The 24,147-nt window shown below is 39.9% G+C and overlaps 1 protein-coding gene across 3 annotated transcripts in view; it reads right to left on the bottom strand.

The window, feature by feature from the left end:
• Window positions 1-24,147, bottom strand: part of trappc9 (trafficking protein particle complex subunit 9) — a 272,399-nt gene that overhangs the window by 240,517 nt on the left and 7,735 nt on the right. For 2 of the 3 annotated variants that reach the window (XM_046059801.1, XM_046059800.1), the window contains exons 5-9: window positions 22,909-22,935; window positions 20,268-20,389; window positions 17,853-17,978; window positions 17,344-17,560; window positions 9,648-9,791 (exon numbers count right to left, since the gene is read on the bottom strand). In XM_046059801.1, coding sequence (XP_045915757.1) covers window positions 9,648-9,791; window positions 17,344-17,560; window positions 17,853-17,978; window positions 20,268-20,389; window positions 22,909-22,935 — 636 coding nt within the window. The remainder of the gene's footprint in view (window positions 1-9,647; window positions 9,792-17,343; window positions 17,561-17,852; window positions 17,979-20,267; window positions 20,390-22,908; window positions 22,936-24,147) is intronic. The other variant, XM_046059802.1, reaches the window with a different exon arrangement.

A 24,147-nucleotide genomic window follows, 5' to 3' on the forward strand; every position in this document is an offset into this window, starting at 1 on the left:
TGAATCAAAGTAAAAGTCAATTTCTGTTTTAATTTCTCTTTTTTGAAACTCAGATCAAAGAAAAGAAATGTTAGCTAAACACCATAAAACCTACAGGATGAAGTAAAATAGTTCCGTTTTATGATCACACCTGGCCATGTACAACAGCTACCGTCCTGTCGCACCAAGCCAACGATTTACCGTCTGGTACCGTTAAGCATCAGTGGCTGATCATCGCCTATATTTTTTGGGGTGTGTCTGGCACCATTGGCATTAGTTGTCCCTTGAGCTGCGTTCAGACCACCACTAGCCCATTGTAAAAAAAAGTTCATTTGAACAGAGCCAGACGGTTGACACAGCACGGGTCTCCGGTCTGCTGTGGCCAATCAAATGCAAACAAGCGCACATTAGAGGGAGATTACTTTGATTATTTCTAATGTTTACCTCAAAGATAAAGTAACTTTTGCCATAATAATTTGTGTCAAGACTACTATAAATCACTGCAGTGTTTGGGTGTCTGAGAAACATTTCAATTCACAGATCTGTTACTTAAATTGGACTTCTGGATGGAAAATCATGTCTAACCTGTGCCTAAAGCAAAAAGCTCCCACCTACACAGCCCCCTGCACTGTTTTAACGCAGCTGATTAACAAGCCGATTTCTGCCTGAATGCCTGCATAGGCTTCAACATGTTGAATTAGCGGTGGAGGCAGTCAGTGACAGAGCACTATCTGACTTACTATTCCCATCCATATAGTGCAAGCTCTCCTTATATTTGACAACAACATTTTCAAAGGCTAACAAAGCCAGAGCACCATTGAAAGAGATTCACAACAGTATAATACACAAATATCAAAAAGCACTGCTGACCACTTATTTCCACTTGCACAAAACATATATACATGACAGGGGTCATCTGGGCTATTGGCTATAGTGTTTGTGGTCTGTTCAATTGCAATTTTCACCAAAAAACATTTGTTTAGCTGTTCTTTCTCAGGACTAGTTTCTTGAGGTTAGCTTGATGTGCTAGATAATCAAACCCGTGGGGTTACTATTTCTTGACTTGTTTCTACCTTGCTTTTCACCAGGAGCCCTGCCCAGACAAACACAACAAAGCCCACTGTTAGCCTGACAGCTGGAACACACCGTCCAGATAAGCAAAGAAACATTTTAGTTTTACACCTAACAAAAAGAGGGGAGAAAAGGTCCATCTCTTCAACACTTCATACGCTTCCCCAAACGAAAGAATCTCAGCTCCAAGTGTCAACCGTCAAGAGCAAGAACAATTGAAGGCAGGATGAAAGGCAGCATTGGGTAAAAGTTTGCTCTCCTGAATCCTCTTCTCTGAAACCTGAGTTTACATCACCGTGTTGTTCGACAGAAGAGTCGGAGCGAGACACTTCTGAAATTTGCACCTGTTAAATCTGCCTTCATCTAACAAGTTTGTTTGAAAAGTCTTTTTTTCCTGGTAACTATTTTGTTACCGCTGCACTCTCAACAGCTTGACGTGACCAAACATTCATTTCATTTCTGAATAAACAGTGAAACAATGCTCGTACCATACAAATTATTGTGACAGTAATGAGAGGGCTCAGGTATTCTGACAGCATCTTTTGTACTTAGCCATGTTAATGCCTCCCAATTTGTCAGGATAGATCCAACGTTATTCATAAAACAGTAGGTGTCACCTGAGAGTGTGTGTGTGGAAACTGTTCTGTAAGCTTAAGCTTGATGAAAAGGAATATAATCTGATTTGAGCTGGTCTGAGGGACACTCTGTGAAGGGCAAACAATGCATTGATTCATTATTAGGTGATGCACCAAAACTGCAGTCTTTCAAGTGATGCACAAACTGTTCTGTTTTCCTCCCTCCCTGCCTCACTTCTCACGTCTCCTCTCTACTGTTGCCCCCGAAATTAAGCATTAAAGCAAGTTTTACTGTTCCCTACAATTCCCACTCTTGCTTCAGTCGTGTCGTGCAGCTCTGTGTGCTAGCGAGTGCCACTTGTTCTTTCTCAGTTTGGTCATGGCTTATTACCATCAGTTTACCTCATTGCTAACTCCATCGGCTGGGTCTGGGTAGATTGCAGACTCCACTACACAATAAGTCACTAGCTAGTTGTTTTTACCGAACAGTAAGGAGTTTCTACAGAATAACCAAAAAGACTACCACTATCGGAGTTGCTAAGGCTGAAGAAAGAACACTGAAGCTGTGTTTTCACATGCCCTGGTCAGTCTAATTTAAGCGTGGAGCACTGGTAATACATCTCCACTGTGTCGTCACAGCAGGGGATAGTCCTACCAAGCCACGCCGTTGTAGTCCTGCTTGGAGGCAGGGACAACCAAGGCCAACTCCTGACAATCTCCTTCCCTTCAAACAAGCAGTGTCTTGCAGTAAACTGATTGGCTCAACAGGTACGTCTGTAAATTAAAAGCTTCTTTTTTGTAATGTAAAATCTACTTCTTTAGCAGTGCTACTTGTCATAAAACACCCAGACAAGATCTGGTCAGCCGAGTGAGGCGTTAGATGAAGATCTGCACACAGCAGGCACCACTGTGGTTTGTGCAAACCAGCAGATGTCAAAGTAAACAAGTTTGTTCAGGTTGCTCACAGCTCAGCTCAGCACAAAAATCTCATATTGAATAACAGCATAAGAAACTTGTGATCCCAGGTCTCTGTGTACCTTACAGTGGGTTCAATTTCAATGAGACTGACAAAACCTGAATTTTTACGTTGCTGAAAATATATGAGATGATGCACATCTAACTCTGACAATATGATAGCAGTAGTGAAAATACTGAAAGGTAAAACACAAAATATTCACTTCGTATGGGGGTTATTAGGAGCGTATGGGATCTATTTGGAGTCCAGGGGCACCGTATGCTTTCAGGTATTTCTTTAACAAGATAATGTTCACACCCCCAACCCACCTCACATTGAAAAATCCTGGTTGCATTTAACATCAGTCGGAGCGGGACTTATCTCTACTAGAAGAAAATCGTTGGGAGCAGTTGAAATTTAGGCTCATCATCACACACATTTACACTGAACCATATTGTGATTATTTAATAATGGTTCTTACTTTCCATTCTATAAAAATGCTAATCAAAGCTGCGCGATGCATGTAAAAGAATTTAGTGAAGATCCCAGAGGGGAAAATACAGTCAGTGGTTAAAGATGAAAAAAGAAAGATATCTATCAGATTTCTGAATGTGCAATTAGGGCTTTTATATTAGGGACTGAAGTTGGGAAATGTTATCTAACTCTGCCACAGCCATGGTACAAAGCATGGATGACACTGATGCAGCAACTGAGGCTGAATCCAGTGACTGAAACACCTGCTCTTAAATCAGATCAGCATGTGCATTGAAAGTTCTTCTTGAACAGAAAGCTATTCTGCCTTTCTCCAAGGGTTTTGGAGTAAGTGTATTTTGTCAACTCATCATCTGAACACTAGGAGTCCCATCCTTCCATTGAAATATGTGGAGATCATATTAGTATGTTTGTATGCAATGTGGCTCTGTGTGAACGGACCTCAAAGCCGAGAGACTTGGCTGCTGACTTGGAGTGCACAGCAACAGTGAAATAGTAAATGATTAAAATGATCATATTTAATGAGCCAATTTCTGTTCTGGGAGAAAATTAGCGAACTAGAAGCCGATGTCAGACTGAATCATAGAGTGGTCACCAAGTGGTTGGTTTACGGTCCTCGACTTGGAGCATGTCCTGAAGAGACACTGCTATCATTCTTCTGATCCTTTTAAAGATTTTAATAATTTGATTAAATAAATAAAAAACTGCAGTACAGTTAAGAGGACCCCAGAGGTTTCTATATTCACATGGAGACTTCTCATTCGTATGGTGAGTTCACACTGGAAGCGAATCCAGCATTTCACGTGGCTTGATTACATACAAAGTCAATGCAAAGATGCAAATTCATGCAAATTCACTCAGGGCGGTTCGAAAGATACATCCGGACGTCACAGACGGCTTCAGAGCATTGTTTGGAGAGGACGCCGCTGACCGACGGAGAGCTGCTAAACTACAGGGTAGTGTAGAAGAAAGAGCCGGGAGCAGAGCAGCAGCTTTTGGACAAATAAAAGGCCGAAGTCGGTCTGGATTATGCTCGCGGAAGGAGCTCAGAGTTAACCGCTTCTATTAAATTAGCTTTTTACTTTAGTTTTTGGGATTACAACGTTGTTTTATCTTCACCCGAGCCTCTCCGCAGTTAGCTTCTGTGCATTTACGGTTCCACTGTTGTTGTTAGTGTCGGTGAGCACCCAGAGCTCTGTTGGACTACTACTAAATATTTATATAAAAATCGGACAAAACTGGACATTGCTTGGAGAAAGGAAAACGAGGATTTTGAACTACCTGGTGAGTTCAGAAAATATGGGTCTATAACTTTCTTCCAGCTATCGTTGTACTTTACTGTGAATAAGTTAGCATAGCATAGCCCTGATCGATCCGAACTCCATTCAGAAAACAAACATTTAAAAAGTTGTTGTCCTGCTGACTTGCTGACTAAGCATGACTTCATATGTTTAACAAATTAGCATCATGTTGTAGTTATTTCGGCATCAGTTTCACAGTTTATTGCAATTAAATCACAGTAAAATGTTTACTTTGGGTTCATACAGCTGTGGTAATGGCGGGTTGTGTTTATTTGCGTTGTGTGTGAACACTTGGCAGTTGTTCAGCAATAAAACCCCCGCAAGAAAAGCGTGGCGAGAATTACATTTGCGTTGTATGTGAACACACCATTAGACACTATTTTATAGACACCACTGGGAAGAGGTGAAACTAGAGCTTCAAATACCTTTAATGACAGCACATACAATAGGAACATTTTCAAAAGGTGATTTATCAAATTATATTGTGAAATAAAAACTACTGACAGACCACAAACAGACATGTCAACAGATTTATGAATAATTTAGATTTTTGCGGGGGTATTTCAAGCAAAAAGCCAGCAGCAAAAAATTACTTTAAGTGAAACATAAATCAAAAAACAATAAACACTACTGTTCAAAAAAAAAAAAGAATCATTGTAGACTGGAAACTGAGCAACTGAAAGAGTGACATAACTCTTTCTGATATGAAATTCACTAAGCAATACCAAACTTCCATCTTCCATATCTATTCGTGAGTTTATTTTTGTGACCGTTTCCTGACCCAGGAATGATCCTTTGCATGTGCTCGCATGGGTGGGAGACCAGTTACTGGAACGTCAAGGGTTGGCATTTTGATGAAAATGAAGTAATTACCATTGTTGTGCTTTCTCAAATCAAGTGTTGATTAGGTGATTCAACCAGCTACTGCAATGAAATGACCGCTGAAAATGTATAAATATGCAAAGCAAGTGATAATGGGAACAATTCCAATAAAGACAAATCTTAATGGGGTACTTTAGCAATTTGGTACTTTTGAGCTTTCAAAAAGGTGGAGGACTCACAAGCGATTGCAGCAGCAGAGGCCAAGATCTTTTAGTCCCAGATATGGGTTCTCATAAAACTGTTTCCTATATTTCCCATAATGCAACTAGATAGGGTATTCTGTTAAAACCAGACTGCCTAGTAAATGCCCATATATTTCCTACCACAATTTAAAATATATCTAAAAATATCTAATCTCAAAGCCTAGCAGAGATAATCCTGACAGTATTGGGGTTATTTTCTGTCCTCCAGAGCAACACAATGCATTACTGTTTTCAAAGGCTGAGTAGTACTGCTAATGACTTGTAAACTAATCTTACTGGGTAAAACCAGTGTAGTGCGCCTTTAACATTATCTGTTAAATAGCCATCTGTCTACATCTGCTTTTAGGCTACATGAAAGCGCTCCCTTTTAGTTAAACACATTCCTACAGCTATCTCAAGGTGGACGGAGAGTTTTATCTGCAGCTTCACGTCATTATGTCCACATTAAACTGTTTGGTGAGGATTAGTATTCTACACAACTGCAAGTGTTCTTTGAATTGCAGCAGATACGCCCCTGGCTGCAACGAACAACAATACGACATAATAGATCATAACACTATTTGTTTTGGTAAATCTGACAGTCGTAGGTTCAAAAAAAAAAAAAACATTAATTGAGCATGTTAACTACTCTAATTGAAAGAAGAAGAAGAGTATTTAAAAGACACAGCAAAATAACAGAAAATGTTTTTTAGTTTTATTGTTAATTTGCTAAAATTGCTAAACTGCAGAGGTAACAGTAACTGCACACAGTTATTTGAGGTATATTTGTCTTTGAACATTAAATGTATATCAATGTAGATCATTACCCTGGGAAAACATGGGGACCAGGCTTTCATCTCTCAGGAAATGTGAATTTTATTTATTTATTTTATTATTTTTTTTTAGAGGACATCATCTGCATTTGGCATTACTACTGCAAGTCCATGAGCCCTACACAACCAAATCAATTTAATACTTAAAGTAATGAGAGCCATTCTTGCCAAATATATGCAACAGTTTCACTGGTCATCAGAATGAACAGTAAAAACGTCAGGGTTTTCCATCGTTTATAGTGATCTAGCTTAAAACAGAGCTTAGTTAAGTGTGTTTTAATGAAATGACCCTGTTTTCCCTTTTGTGTGTCTTAAGGACGTTTTACACTGGACAAAAACCCTTGGCTTTTGTCTTCAGTGTAAAAGAGTACAAATGACTCTGCGGTAGTCACGTATTTATCGGCTCCAGCTCCGATCTTCAGTGATGGAATTCTCGCCCCTTTTCCGGTGCGACATCCATTTGTTTATGTAGTATTAGGTATGCTAGGTCTGTCAGCTGTGTGACTTTATATCTACGCTGTGACGTCTTTCAGAGCACACAAACACTGTAAACACACCTGTCACTTGCCCAGCATGGTGCTGTTAAACAAAAACATTCTTTAAACACAGTTTATGGGCTACACACAGCAAACACCGTAACATTGTCGCTGGCTTCCATCTGTTTTACAGAGTTCATGACTTCGAACATAACTCAGAATAAAACAGAAATGGCAAAGTCATCTACTGGCAATCATCTATCTTAGGTTTACACGTTTAAAAAAAACCTGCATATAGTACGCACTAATTTTGGTGCCAAAAGGGTATAAGTGCCTAATGGGTTCAACATTTTTTTAAATCAGTCCAGTATTGAGAGAGCAAACAGGGCAGCAACGTAATCCTTGCGGGCAATTGCGCTCCGTCAAAGTGTGTCTACTTAAGTGCTTGTTGCTGCAACTGACAGGCTCAGATTGTTATTATAAGTGTCTGACAACATAGTGCAAAGGATCCCTATAGAGATAGACCAAGATCATTTTTGTTTAACAAGAAACAGCCATTTTACAATTCCATTCAAAGCCTCCAGACTCCTTAGACAAAAACAGTAATTTTACATTTTAACAAAAGCAGGACAGCAGCGCTCCAGTAACTGTTTAGCTAACCGAGGGTTAGTCCTGTCCACTGGAAAAAGGCGACTACTCATGACCTCTCCTCATCCACTCAGCTGCTCCTTTCTTTTTCACCTTATTGTTCTTTTAATCTCTCACGGATGCCGTTCTCTCAGGCCGTCCTTCAGTCAGCTATAATGAACCCTACCATGTCACCTTGTCATGACCCAGAGGAGATCTAGCACTGCTAAAGGGTAAAGCCTTTCATAAAACAGCTCTGAGCTATGTTTCTAATGATACCAGCCAGGACTTGAAAACGTACAACCAGCATCAGAGAGGCTTTGGAAGAAAAAAAACAATGCAGAGATGACACTCCGGTGGGTGACGTGCACAGAAAAGAAAATGTATTTTCCCACTACAATCCCAGGCTAGGTAATAGATATTTGTCAAAAAAGAACAAGACTTAAGCAACCAACACTAATACATGATGTTATCAGAGAGACAATATCTAGAGCTCTTCTCATCATATCCTTCTATTTTTAGTTCCCTTTCAATTTAATTATTTTTTCATTGTAGCTCCAACAAATTAAACAACTCCCGCACACAACTACATGCACGTTGTTTGAATACCACCTTTGGTATTACCACTGTCATCAAATACATAATTTCATTATGAGTGAAAATGTTACTTGCTCCACAAAGTATCATGCTGTTTAAAATGTTCACACTCTCTTTTTCTAGATGGAATAAAGACAATACAAGACTGTGTTCACTGCTAAAAAAAAACCATCTTCATTACACGTATTACAGCTTTGTTGTGGTTTCTCATCAGTTACGTGATTATTGTGTAGTGAAGGTCAACAAAGACTTACCTATGGTGACTTTCAAAAGCGACATTAGGGAAAGAGTTGTTAGATCATGCCAAACTCAACAAGTTACTAACATTAGGCTCGCAACTGAATATATCCCAATGCCTAATGTATGTGCTAATGTTTCTAAATGTTAGTTCTGTCTTTATCTTTAGCTGTTTTCATAGTATGCCACACATCATTGGAAAATACTTCCTATTTTTCAGCAAGGTTACTTTCCCATAGATGCATATGTAAGGACCAAATATGGTGTCACCTATTTCTATCAATAGGCACACCCCTTGCCTTTCTACCAGTTCAGGTTTATGTTGGCCTGAAACCACATGACCATATATCAAAATTTGCTGTGCATACCCCATTGGCTGATATGTACGTATGTGATTGGCTGTGCTTATTTTATTTCATTTTGTAACTTTTTAAATGTTCACATTAATATGTGTTGTACGATGACCCTGATGAAGGCCACAAGTGATGGTGAAGTTTTGGGGTTGGGTTGTCGCAGTGGACAAGACACATGCCTTGGTGGATCAATTCCTACTGCAACACATCCAACAATGTGTGCCTGAGCAAGAAAAAGTATTTTCCTGCCAAACTCTATTCTGTGCTTGACATATACACACACAAACCCCAAGACACATCAAAAGGACTTAATCCACTAGAGCAACCTGCAATAACCTTTCTGACATTATTAATATAACACTGCAGACGAGAGAAGAGGAAATCAAAGGAGTGCACCCAAACTGCAGATGGCAGCATTCTGAGCCCAAAAAGTTACATTAAGTAAATATGAAATGCAAAAAAAATAAAACATTGAGGTAGAACTTAGCTTACAAGGTCAGTTTCCAGTGAGAAAACACTCACGCAACACAGTAGCAATTACATCATACGGTATTGTTTTTCTTGCCTTTGATCTCTGTAAGGCTGTAGAGAGTAATATTATTCCAGCAGAGCTGCTTCTAAGAACACCTTTATAGGCAGCACCCTAAACACAGCTGCAGAGGTCCCTTTGCTGATGTTTAATATTTTATACCGTAAGCTTGCTTCATCTTGTTCATACCTTCTTCTCCCTCCCTCCCACCATTCTCATGCTCTGTAGCCAACCAAGGATTACGCTGGCCTCTATTGTGTGGCCAGTGGACCGTGTGGCTCACACTGCTTCAGTAAAAACCCTATCTCCTGGTTGCACAGGATTTCTGGTCAGAGCACAATGTTGCACACCCGCCAAGAAAAAGCTGGCTTTGTTGAGCATCGCATACTATTAAGCACAAGGTATAATGCCGCAATCACCAAAGGACAGGGCGGCTGTTTTTTTGAATGCTTCGCATGAAGCTGGAAGCCCCTCACAGGTTTAAATTCTACAGTGAAAAAAGAAAGTGTAATATTGCTACTTTTCAAGCCTCTTTGTGAGAGTTTACTGTGAGCTGACCTTGATCAGACAGAAAGTCCAGCATGGTCTGCAGCAGGAAGGACAGGTGGCGTACAGACAGGCCGGGGTTGCCCATGCGACGGGAGGCGTACACAAGTTCATGTAGGAGGCGCATCTGAACAGCAGCCCAGCCTCGGTGGGTTCCTGAGAGAGAGGTGACAAGAGAGAAATTCACATTCACAAGGCTGACAAGGCTCACTGCTGACATCTAATGTTACACAGCGGTCATGTCAGATGGGTACAGATGCATCACTCCACTGTTGACAATCATGATATTAATGAAAAGTCATCAAAGTCAATTAACTGAATTGTCGAACAAAAGAAAATGACAATGAATCAGAACTTTTTGACAATTGCTTACAGTAATCACCTTTTTTCAAGCAAAAATGTCAAACACTGCTATTTCCAGCTTCTCATTTGTGATGATTTGCTGCTTTTCTTTGTCCCATGTAATAGCGAACTGAGTATTATCAGTCTGTTGACTGTTGGTTGGACAAAATGAGCACTTCCATGACATTACTTAAAATTTTTGGATCAAGCACATCATTTATTAACTTGTGAATTTCTGCTGTAGTAGATTGCATAACTACTAAATACATAAATAAATAAAGGTTGCAGTAATCAATCATTTAATTGTTTCATTATCAATAGTTGACATGAATGACTTAAAGGATTTCTATTAGGAACTGCTGCTCTCATCAGCCAACAGCATGTAGCTCATGAGGTGCTCTGTTATCATCTCAGTTTCAAAAACAGCTTTGGTGCACCTTTACTAATCAAAACTTGACAGAAAAAAACAACAAGGGCATAATAACAGAACACAGATCACTTTACTGAACATCATAGTAATTGTACTACGTACTGATATTTGAAAAAAATATTAGTGTTGTGATAATAATTGTCGCCATATCTCCCAGCACACCTACACAAGAGTTAGTACTATTTGCTCTCAAATGTATTCAATGAGATTAACGCTTGAGACTGTGAAACAAGTGTGTGACAAACATTTACAAATCTGTTTTTGGCATGCCTCATGCAGAAAAGTCCACACATAATTAGATACATCTCAAGTCTATCCATTAAAGCCATCTCTTAAAGTTAAAGTATCCCCATTGGACACTGTCACATGTGCTCCAGCGTGGTGCTAACTTAGTCAGCGTTGTTTGCTCTGCAGAGCTCCACAAGACATCTTCCATGAATCTTGAATAGCACTCTAGCCTGACACCAACTGTTACATAAGACCCTCAGCCCCCTACGAGATTCCCTGCTCCACGCCCAGCTGTCGACTGTTGACTCACTAAGTGGGAAAGAAAACTAGAGGAACGATGTGCTGGGGAGGCCGGGGGGGCTGGTGGGTGGGAAGGAGGATATTTTGTAAACACTCTGATGTTTCCTCAGCTTATATACAACTTCCAATATCATCAAATCATGCCTGTGATGCTTTTCAGTTATCAGCATTTTTCTACCATGGTTATTATTCATCCTGACTTCTTCTGCCATCTGAACAAACTGTATTGCAATTCCTTCACAAGGTTTTTTTCCTATCGTGAAACTGCACCCACCAGGCAGTCTAAAAATAGCTGACTTCCACCTGTCTGCCAAAACCAGTGCTTATCTGCGGAACAGTAATCCAAAGGACACTTTGGACTTTCTGAGGATGTCTCTCTCGCCCGAACACGAAAAATGACTTCATTTGTGGTATTTTCAGACTTGAACTGGAGGTGTCTGGCAATCCATTTAATACACCACCAAGATAATGAGCGCGGTGCCACGGCCAAGCAGTCGCACACTGCCATGCAAAACCTGACTCAAAAGGCACTGCACCATCGGGCCGCCTCTGATAAAACTAGCGGGATTTTCTACTGTGCAGGGGTGATGAGATGCCACGTACCACCTTTATTCTCCTCGATAATAAACATGTAAAATATTAAAAGAAAAGAATATTCCAAAATGTCTGTGACGGCGTGACAACAGTGGAGAGCAGGGGCTTATGTGAGAGGAAGACAAGAAGACAGAAAACGACATAGAGCGTCCCCATTTCTGGTAACAGAGGGGAGCAGTGCAAAACTTACAAATCCATTTGTTCCACTCACTTGCAGGGCACAGCCAGCCGCCTTATTTTTCTTTCTCATTTAAACTTCCCTCTCCAGCTTATTGCTCGATAAACTCCCACCTGATCCCTTCAGCCGAAAGACTTACAACCATCATTCCCTGCTTTCCCATCAGCGCTGTGGGGACTCGGAGTAGATACCCAGCCCTTAGTTGGGACTTGGATGTTACAGCTGCCATGTCAGCATGGAGAAAGGAGGCTACAAGTACGTTAAGGTATGTTATTCAAGCTCGCAAGTTCCCAGAAATACTCATCTGCCTTTTCACCCACCAAATATTGCTGTCTCATCTCAAAATTTAAATCACCAAATGGTCAACTTTACATGTCTTCACAGATTTTATTTGACTCCCAGGACATGTTTCCAGTTCCAGCTTTGTCTGACAGCCATTTGCGCCATGTGTTATAGTAACAAAGTGTGAACTTACAAACATGTAATGTAGGATTACTGATGTTTTCTGTTAACATGTAGTTTCCAATAAAACAGGAACCCCTACTCTTGTTTTCCCTAATGTTTCACATTTTAATGATGATTCACTGATTAGCCTTAGTGTATCCCTAAAATGATTTCTATTTTTAGGTCTGACCACCAAAAGTGACCTGTACTTAGGTGGAACCCCCCCTATGGAAAATTAAAATGTCCCTTGAATGAACAAGATGCAGAGGAATCAATCAAACCTTCCAGTCTGCCATAATTCTGCAACTGAGGAATCCAACGCTGAGTCATTACCAGAGGCTATTTTTTTTAGTATTCACCGGAAAATGACACAAACATGCGCGAGCAAAGTTGCCTTATAAGTAGGTAATCTACTGGTTGTAGACGTTGAGATCTAAATGTAAAGAGATGACAATTACCCCCTGGTAATACTACTGTCATGTTTGAAAAAAAGTTCAATTGTTAACAAATGTATCCTAAATGACACTAACACACACAGGAACCTCAGAAGTATCTTCCAGAAGTTGAGGTTAGTGTTCAGAATTCACACATGCAAACAAACAGATTATATGGTTATTGCATTTTACATTTATCTTTTGTTCATAAAGGGGAAATAAATCCTGGTGGTACAGATTAACTAATACTCATGTGACAGAGACCCAGGGAATCAATCGTTAGGTGCTATCCTAAATACCATCTAAAACCAACCTTTCACGGTCAAAGTGCAAACATTTTACCTAAAACAGTCTACGGCTTGTTTCCATTAACAATTTATAAAAGAAACCCTTTGAATAACGATCATAAGAGAAAATATGGATATGCTAACAACTGAGTGGCGGCAATGAGCAAGGGTCAATAGTGTGTGGAACCAAAAGGGCCCTTACCAAAGAGTGTTCAAAACGCAGGTCAGGGCTCAACTGTGCCTCTTTCTGAGCAAAGTGGTGGCTTGAATGTACAACACCCTGAAGAAGCACTCTTGAGAGGACAGCAAAGCTTGAGGTGGAATGAAGCGGTGCTATTCTGCCGCCACTCACATATTCTGGGTCATGCAAGAGGGTCGTGCTTTCAGTATTTGAAAAACATTAATTCAGTAAGGTTTACTCCTTTTTACTGACATAAAATCAGCACTACTTGACTTGTAACCCATAAAAATAAATCTGTGTTCTGAAAAAGCAAGTTGGATTCACAGCATAAGCAAAATAAAAGCTTTTTGGACGATGTTCTTTGTTAAGTGATGTTTGATGTAAAAGAGTGATTATGTTTAAATTAGAATATAAGAAAACAGAACAACACTAACACACAAATTTATTCAGCAACAGATCTGCCTTGATCTGTAATTGTCCTCCTCCAAGTCTTCCCGTCTACACTATATAGCCAAAAGTTTTGAGTCACCTGCCTTTACATGCACGTGAAGGTTAATGGCATCCCATTCTTAATTCGTAGGGTTTAACATTGAGTTGACCCACCCTTTCAAGCTATAACAGCTTCAACTCTACAAGGTTTATTTTAATACTTTCCAAAAGTACCGGTACTTTGGGGGGGTGGGGCTTACCTTGCATTGAATTTCTGATTGGGCGAGTAGAGGCTACTGGCTTTCAATCAAGCATGTCGGCTGTTTTTCTAAGACGGCTCTTTTTTTTTTCCCTCCGTTGTTTGCAAACCAATAAATCACAGTCAACAATCCGATAGATACACACAAGTCTCGCCGATGTCCGCCTCAGATCGTATGTCGGCATTAATTGTAGGCTATTGGAAATAGCAGCCAGTGTGCAGCGGTGTGTTTACAGCAAACAGCTGATGAAGTTACGCTAAATACTAGTTTAAAGTTTCCATCGGTCAGGAAGTTTTTACACAGAGCCAAAGTCGGCCTCAGCTGAATACAGCAGGTAATAAAGCGTGTTAAAAATCCTGTTTCCTTCGACACTCAGACTGACACAGACATGCGTACTGCAGCTGATCTGCAGCTCTTGTCCACTGGAAATGTTGTAATAACCTTCCAAACTGTCGCGATTTTATTTTTGTGTTGCTTTCTCTGTGCTGGAGTTATTTTAAGAACTTGATGGCTTTATCCAGTTTGTTATTAAATGTGTAACGATCTTTATTGTGTGTCTCTGCATTATACTCCCACACAAAAAAGCTGCTTTAATGGTCAAGCATACGCTATAGTTTGTCATTATATTGCAGTCAAATCTGATGTTCATTTATAAATTTTGCTAATGGACAGTTGTTACTAATGATGCCTGTGCATCGCTTTGCACGGCGTATAGGCCTACGTCAGCTGGTTAATTTTCCAAATCTTCGCAGGTCTTTAGACCACGGAGGAAATACACACAACAATGGGCTGAAGGAACCTTTTTCTTCCTTGAAAAGAGATCCGGAGACTTAAAAGTCCCCGGTACTTTTGGTTGAAACGTGGCTTAAGTCATCTCAAAGGTGTCCATCGGGTTGGGTTCAGGACTCTGTGCAGACCAGTCAAGTACTCCACACCAAACTCGCTCATCCATGTCTTTATGGACCTTGCTTTGTGCACTACTGCGCAGTCATGTTGGAACAGGAAGGGGCCATCCCTAAACTGTTTCCACAAAGTTGGGAGCATGAAATTGTCCAAAACGTCTTGGTATGCTGATGCATTAACAGTTCTTTCACTGGAACTAAGGGACCAAGCCAAACCCCTGAAAAACAACACCACACAGTAATCCCCCCTTCCCCAAAATTTACATTAGACACAATGTAGTCAGGCAAGTACAGTTCTCCTGGCAGCCGCCAAACCCAGACTCGTCAATATGATTGCCAGACAGCAGCGTGACTCGTCACTCCAGAGAACATGTCTCCACTGCTCTGGTGTCCAGTGGTCGCGTGCTTTACACCACGGCAACCGACGCTTTGCAACTGATCGGCCATGGAAACCCATTCCATGAAGCTCTCTACACACTGTTCTTCAGCTAATCCGAAGGCCACACGATGTTTGGAGGTCTGTAGCTATTGACTCTGCAGAAAGTTCTGAAAGGCTTCTGCACATTTTCTGTGGCCTACCAATTCAAGGCTGAATTTCTGTTGTTCCTAATTGCTTCCACTTTGTATCTACTGTATGTATTCATTTCTTCTGTTTGAAACTTTACAGATTTTTTTATGTTCTATATCTCGTGTTTTTTATTATGGTGCATAGGTTGTTTGCCACATGCGTATACAGAGGAGGTCTGATCTAGAAATGATGACAGACTGACATTCACAATAGATGATGTGCATATTCATGAAGCCAATAGGAACCTTCACTGCTTCATTTTTGGTTTAAATGAGTTTAAGAGTAACGTGTGCCTCCAGCAGCAGCTAAATCAAAGTTCATTTTCTTAAACTGACTTCCACCCAGGAACATGAACTATAAAGGGCAGCAAGCTGAAAGCTGCATAGCGTTTACACCACATTAAGCTTTGTTTTCATACTGAACAATTCTACAATTATAAAACAATTTCAAATGTATAAAACTGTGTGATTTATGTATTATAAATGTATATCAGGGCTTACAGACAGTTTAATACATGAAGGTACTTGTATGCAGTAGTATATTCAGCTCCCTCTTCAGCACCACGGACAGCAAAAAAAATGAGACATGCGCATGCACTCGCTCTGCTTTGGGAAATGTGTTCAGTGGCCTGTTTTGTTATCGGGAAACAGGCCACTGATTTGTTCAATCTTAGGTGCCCTTCAACACGCTAGAGCTGGAACAATTAGTTGCTAAATTGACAGACAAATGATTTGGCATCAATTTTGATAATGAACCAGGATTTAGTGGCATCTAGCAGAAACTCACAAAAGACAATCTCTAGAGCCAGTGTTTGGATGGAAGAGCATTCCGCTCCCTCTGTGATTTTCAGGTGATGACACACTAATGTAAACATACCAGTGTTTCCCACACAGACTTCACTTGGGTGGGCCGCCTAAGAAATCTAGAAATGAAATCTTACACACTGGTTGTTTAAGTTAAAGAGGTGGCATTGTGCTCATTTTCAGGTTCAAAATCTTATTTAGGGATTGTACCAGAACAGGTTTACATGGTGTCATTTTCAAAAAACACCATATTTGTTTTCTAACTGCACATTGCTGCAGCTCCTCTTTTCACCCTGTGTTGAAGGCTTCGTTTTAGCTATGGAGTGATACATCTTGCCTCTAAATGATCTTTGTTGGGAGTTGCACATGCACAGTTCCTAGTTAAGGACTACTAGCCAATCAGAAGCAGAGAAAGGCGGGTCAGCGAGAAGTCGGTAAACAGCTTTGATTCAGCTGTAGGCTACATGTTGCCGACCAGCTTAGCAACATGGACTGGAGCAAGAGTTTCAGAGTGGCGAGTTATTAATCTGTAACAAAAGTATCTTTCATCCATGAAGTTTTAACTGAGCTCTGTCTCTACATCACAGGAACAACTTTATGTCCACTGACTGCCTGGAGGGTAGCTAGTGTTTGGAAGGGAGAGGAGAGGTGCTGCAGCTCAGTGTTTTTCCACCACTGTTTTTGAGGGCGTGTCAGACTAGCTGCTCTGCAAGCATTATGATACGTATTTTCTTGTGACATAACAAGAAGGCGGAAGTAAAGGATGGACTACAATCGAGCTGTTTTCAGGCAGTTCAGAGCAGAGTTTTCTGTGGGAGATGGGAACTCTTTTTGGGCTGGACTGTTTTTTTCTTTGCAAACCTAGTACATGCACAAAAAAGATATACAACTCAATAAAGGAGAGAGAAAAAGCCAAGAAGCATAATACCACCTCTTTAAGCCAAACTATCAAATATACTCTGGTCCTAGCTTCTCAAATGTGAATATGATTAGATTTTTTTTCTTATTGTTGTTTTACTGTGAATTGAATATCTATGAGTTTTAGACTGTTGGTCAGCTAAAACAAGCAATCTGTCCTCTTTGGCTCTGGGAAATTCTGGTAGGCCTTTTTCAATAATAATAACAATTTCTGATGTTTTATAAACAATACATCAATGAATCAAAAAAAATTATCAATAACGGTACCGATAAAGATGAACGATAAACACAATACATCCAATATGTGAGATGATTAGTTTCGACATGAAACATTCAGATGTGAAAGCGTGAAGAAAATTATGGTAGATGTATCTGTAGATGGTCTACTACCTCCAAGTGTTCAAGTTTACCTTTGCTGAAGTCCTTGGGATCAAGTGACAGGCTGTATCCAGGTAAAGTCTCCAGCAGCAGCTTGTAGCAGGCTCTCCAGCCCGGCTCTGGGATGGTGGGAGCCACACACTGCATGGCGGCAACGCGCTTGAAAAATGCAGACTTGCGATTGAAGCCAATCAGTTCATAGAGCTCTGACAGGATACTGTAGCGTTGGATCTTCTCCTCCTCTGATAGCTGCAGTTGCGGAGACAACATTAAAGTCTCCCCTCCACTCAAAAAAGTGTTTTGCTTATTCACTTCACTTGGATGTTTGAGCTTTGCTGTGCTGAAAGGTGTATAAAATGTTTTGTTTTAATGATGAAGAGCTAAAAGGGTAACACTCTGAGGGCAGAAAATGGTTCTGTTTTAGTGTGCTTTTTCCACTCAGTACTGCTTACATTAGTAAGATATCCTGCAGTCACCCCAGAACTGTAATAATTACCCTGTGTAGCTAGAAAAGCATTCCTTTCCCAGTTAGATAGCGTACCTGTCCCAAGTTGATGTAAACAGCGTTCTGCAGGAACTCGGAGGCCTCCCTGGCTCTCTTCTGAATGGCCAGCACCCTGACAGCTTTCACACAGGCCTCCAGCTCGATCACACCGGCGTTCTTATACTGCAAGAGATAAGAGGAGGAGCGGGTGAGGTTCAGCGTTAATGAAAAATGAATAGTCAACAAGGGTCGCCTTGACTTCTACAACCCACCTCATAATCAGGAGGAATGTTTTTTCATTAACATATGACCACCCTCATCAGTCAACGCAGACGTGGGATTACAGTCAAGTGTGATAACTCGGGAAGCCCTGTCGCTCGTCTTTTCAGGGATTCCCAGCCACTACTCTGAGTTGTGCCTTCACTAAAAACCTGAGCGACTGCTGCTGAGGCTTTACACTGCGCGCAAGTGTGTGCTCTTTTTATCTTTTAACGTCCCTCAACTTCCACCCTCATTGTCTCCTTATTAAAATTCAATTAATGTCTGAATGGCTATGTGTTGAGATGTAATTTAATTCTGAATGAACTAGTTACAGGTAAAAGGGCTGAGGGAGGTCAGTGCAAATAGGCAATTATAATAATGAAGATAAAGCACAGGGTTGCTTCTGAATAGTTTGGTAGCATAATGAGCCTATTCAGCTTTCCCTAAGCATTAGGGATACTTTAATACTATTCTTTCTGACATTGTGCAAGTACAGTGGTCAAAGAAGAGTATAAATACTGAATACGGAGCAAATACATACAATTTTTTTTGTCTGTCTGCTTTTTAAAAGGTGATCACTGATCAATATGGTATTTCTAGAGACTGCTGTTTGTAAGTCTTGTCCCCATGTAGCATTTTGAAATAAACAGCTGCTGTCAGCATTTATTGGTCCGACACTACTCGAACACAGTGTTGCCGCTACCTTCAAACTGCATCAAACCAAATCAAATACTGCCCCCTGGTGAGATAGATAAATACTACTACTACTAGTGCTGCTTGTGTATCAAAGCAACCTGAAGCTTAACACTATCATGTACAGTGTGAGCATTAATCTAAAGGCAGGAAGACGACGCATAACTACCTGTACAAGTTGTCTTATGTGACGCAGATCTTGATTTCCTTACAAATTTAAACTCCAATTCAAGATTGGTGTGATCACTTTTAAAGCTCTGGATGGTCATGCCCTAACAGTCTTTATCCTCTTTACCTAAAATCAAGAGAAAAATGCTGTAAGGCGCCTGTCTAAATTAGAAAGCTACGGTCTTCCCTACCCTGTCCGTGGCAGTCAACCCAAAGCCCATTTGTTTCTAATGAAGACGTAAATCTTTGAAAACAGGTCATGAATACACATCTTTAATTTTCCATAGCGTTCACCAATTGAAACTTTTTAATACCACACAGTATGCATTCTTATACCTGTTTCACAGTCAGCCTGACCAAAGTATTAAAGTATGAAGGGAAATCAAAAGGGATGATGTGGCCTAGAATTATTAAATTACATTTTTTCCATTACTCCCCAGCAGTATATAACAATAACTCCTATTGATATGATTAATTCAATTAATGGGACCATGGGTAATTGGAATAAAATGGATTGGATTACCCAATTTAAAATGAATAATTATAATAATAAAATAGTTAAGTACCTATGATGAGCTTCCTGCTGTAGCTAGCAGTAGTGACAGTGTTTGCTACAGGTCTGATGGCTGAGACTGGAACTCCACAAAAAGGATTCAACAGCTTCCTGCAGCACAATCCACTCTCACTACAATCCCACTTTTAGCTCAAAGGTGTAAAATGTCTCAGGGCACAATCACATATAAAAACATTTTATAACTAACATTTTACTTTTAACTTCATCCCTTTTTAATACATTTTTAAGTGAAAACAATGCTTGTATGTGGATTTGAGTCAAAATAAACTACAGTGTGTTCATTGTAGGGCGTGTACCGAATAGTTTGAAGCTTTGATCATAACATTGTCATTCAACTTCTAAAATCACCATTCGAATGCTGCTCAAAACATCCTAAAACAACTTTTAGGATCCAAGAGATTTAAAAACCCTTAAAAAGCAACTCAAGACTTACTAAATGCCTCTGTTTAGTTTTATTTTCATTGAGTTTATTGACTGCTCTTATATTATGCTTTCGTCATTAATTGCGATGTCTGGCCTTGATTTAAACAGATTGTATTTGAATTAAAAATTCTGTCTGAAATTAACAAATGCACAAATACATTTCTTTTAATGTCAATTTTCCGTTTTCACAGTGGTAATGTCTCATGGACTGTATGCTGGATGGGACACAGCATTAAGTCTGTGAGATGAAAAACTCACCCACATTAATCACACAGAATTTTATCAATTAGTATCTTTAAATCACCAACAATGATATTGGTTGAAATCTTTGTTCTGTAGTTTTCAGTCTGTACCTTTCCATAGTAGGAGATGGCCTCTTTGTATTTCTCGATAATGTCCTCTGGACTCAGGCAGTTCTTTGCTCGCCCAATCTCAGTGCTGGTGTCTGCACTAATGCCATTCGCTGTGAGGGCACCTACACTCAAAACAGGACGGTAGATGATTAGTTTGAGAAAGACACGAGAATCAGTGTCCACCACAAAAGCAAAGGAAACAACAGGACTGACAGGACAACAGGAAAATATCCACCTTATACACCGTCCTGGCTATGACCGCCACATGCATATTGAATGAAATTTTTATTTATTTATTTATTTATATATATATATATATATATATATATATATATATATATATATATATATATATATATATATACACACACACACACACACACACACACAGTATTGTGCAAGAGTTTTAGGCAGGTATGGAAAAATTATTTAAAGTAAGAATGATTTCAAAAATAGACATGTTAACAGATGATCATTTTATGATACACATTTAACAAAGAGAGTGAACAGAATTTTTTTAAAATTCAAATCAATATTTGGTGTGACCACCCTTTGCCTTCAAAACAGCACCAGTTCTTCTTGATATACTTGCATAGTGGTTTTTGAAGGAACTCTGCAGGTAGGTTGTCCCAAACATCTTGGAGAACTTCCCACAGACCTTCTGTGGATTTAGGCAACCTCAGTTGCTTCTCTCTCTTCATGTAATCCCAGACAGACTCGATGTTGAGATCAGAGCTCTGTGGGGGCCTCGTTTCCTACCTCTATCCACTGGCAAAAAATGGCTAAGCGTTTTTTGACCAAATCCCCAAATCTGTTTGCAGAAATGTATCCCCAAACTTGCAAGGAACCTCCACCATGCTTCACTGTTGCCTGCAGACATAGTCGTTCTGGTACTGCTCTCCAGCTATTCGGCGGAACAACTGTGATGCAGGTCGCATGACATTAAACACGCGGTTAATGTGAAACTGTTGCACTTTGGTTAGGTTTAGGAAAATGTCATGTTTGGGTCAAAGTAAGGACATTACATCAGTCACATGACATATCACGTGACTTCACGTGACTGAAGTCACATTAATCAAGTGACGGAAGTCAGTAATGCTATTTAACTTGAAAATCAAAATTAACTCACCATTTACTAGGTTTCACATGGAACTCCTACGGCAGTCTCCTGAGTGAAAGTCCAGGTTTGGTTTTACCCATCCATCGACCCCAGCCACCAACTTACGCAAACTTTCTTGCTGTTTAAAATCAGTCACCCTACTTTTTCCTTTGTTACCGTCGTACAGCAACTAGAGTTTGGCTGTTCATCACCCAGATGTATTCCTCGTTCACAGCTGTTTCTGTTTCAGTAATGATTGTGTTTCAACCTACATATGGAATTGGTGATCAACAGCCCCTGTCTGGTATAATTGTTTAACCATACACCTGACAATATGCATACAAAACCCCTGACTTTGTGTAAGTAAACCTACAAGAACTGATGCCGTTTTGAAGGGTGGTTACACCAAATATAGATTTGATTTAGATTTTTTTTCCTGTTCACACACTTTACTACATTTTTTCCACACCATATTTTTTCCACATATGCACAATATTGTGCATCCATCTCTCTAGAGATAGAGATAGAGATAGAGATGAAAACATTATTCACAGAGCAGGTTTGTTATCAGATAACAACAGATAATGTTGAATGAAAGTATTTGAAATGTGTCTTTATTCATGTAAATCTTAAATCTACACCAACTTGCCATGCTCTCCCTTACACCACAAATAAGGAATAGAATGAATATTAGGCCTTTGGAGTTAAACTCACACCTGAAATGTTTCAAAAGCAATTGTAAGGTGCATCTCTCGGCCAAATCTGATTAGACTACAAATTCCAATTGAGAGTGCATCGCCTAGCAACGGGGCTGTGTCCATAGCAACACTGTGGCACTGTCACTATGACGAAGGTGTGAATAATGAGATGCTGCATTGCAATAGGTCTAAGGCTCATTTGCACAGGCAACATGACAAACAGAAATGGCATAAAGCTGTAACTGCAGAGAGCAAAATAAAGTACAACTTTCAAGACGATCAAATTAAAGCATATAAATACACTATGTGACTTTGAAAGTGAGGGGTTAAGCAACAGTGTGCATTTAACAAGCAGGAAATCAAAGTATGCACCAATGGTGATGGACTGCCTGGTGCTTTAACAGTGGTACTGTATGCAGTCTTTTTATTTATTTTACCTTTATTTTACCAGGAAAGAAATCCATTGAGATTTTTAATCTCTTTTACAAGGATGTCTTGACTTACTAAATACTCTGGGAGCATATTTTAAAAAACGTTAGGGTTAAGTGATGTGTGTGTGATCTTCAATCATGTAGTCATATAATACTTGATCACCAAGTTGTGGCTGTGAGAAAGAGGTATATTAGAAAAGAAACAAAAGGTTTTGGTAAACCAACACAGGAGAACACTACCTGCCATAAGGGGGGAAAAACATCAACCAATTTCCAAATCATAAAACAAACCATAGCGATCAGGGTGCTGATAATGTAAGATGAAAAATGACATCAAACACAGGGCAAACAAGACCACAAGAAAACACGCAGATTGTTGTCTACAAGAGCTACGTTGGTTAGACAGACCATACCTGGGTCAATGAGAACCTCCTGAGCCCCTACAGACAAAGAGAAAGAATGCAGATTCACTCCATGACGCAAGGCGCAATGTTAGAGGTGTTAGTCCCACCAATCTGCTTAAATGGCTGCTGTTCTCCTGTAAACTATGCTTATCGGAAGCATTGATAAATGGCATTAAAATTTACTTCACCAAAACAAAGGAAAAGGTATCTTGAGACTTAACACATGCAAGCCACTAATTGACAGGTGGCAAAAACGCCAAGACACACAGCAATGCGCCAACAAAGGAAAGAGTGCTAGCTAGTAAACATGGATACAAAAAATGCAGGCAAGAAAACTCAGCCTTGCGAACGTTTAATGAGGAAGGACATGCACTCGACACATTTGTTAGACCTGAAGGATACATACGATGAGTTTTGGTGAGTAATACTGAATGTACTGTAAACATCACTGTTGTTTGTTTACAAGGAAACTCCACAGGGCACATTTAACAGTTGTACCATCGCATCAAAGTCTTAATATTGTACACAAATTGTGCTTCATTTACTTTAGATCTGAAATAATTTACTGAGTATTTGATTGGTTTAAGGGAAAATGTAATGATGACAATTTGGACCCAAATACTTGCTATTATCTATTATTGCAATATCTCTGTAAGGTCTAGTGCTCATTGGCCTCTGTATTTGGGCCATCTGTATTTCTGTCTATTGTATATTCAACTAATCTATTTCAACAAATAGATTATTTTACAATAATATACATACATGCATATACATATAAACACTGTATGGACATAAATATTGAGACACACCTCTTAGCCATTGAATTCAGATGTTTCCCTCAGTCCCATTGCTGCAGCTGTATAAAATCAAGCACCTAGCCATGCAGTCTGCATTTATGGGTCATTCTAAAGAGCTCACTGAATTCGAGCGTGGTACTGTAATAGGATGCCACAATTGCAAAAAGTGAGTTTGTGAAATTTCTTCCCTTCTAGATATGCCGTAATCAACTGTATGTGTTGTTCTTGCAAAGTGGAAGCGTTTAGGAACCAATTTAGCCACGAAGTGGCAGACCACGTAAAGTTAGGGTCAGTGCTGTAGCGCAAGGTGAGTAAAAGTCATTAACGCTCTGCTCTCTCAATAACTGCAAAGTTCCAAACCTCCTCTGGCTTTAACATCAGCACAGAAACTGTTTGCTGGGAGCTTCATGGCATGGGTTTCCATGGCCAAGCAGCTGCATGGAAGCCTTAC

The sequence above is a fragment of the Micropterus dolomieu genome, linkage group LG09 (assembly GCF_021292245.1).
Source record: "Micropterus dolomieu isolate WLL.071019.BEF.003 ecotype Adirondacks linkage group LG09, ASM2129224v1, whole genome shotgun sequence".
Lineage (NCBI taxonomy): Eukaryota > Metazoa > Chordata > Actinopteri > Centrarchiformes > Centrarchidae > Micropterus > Micropterus dolomieu.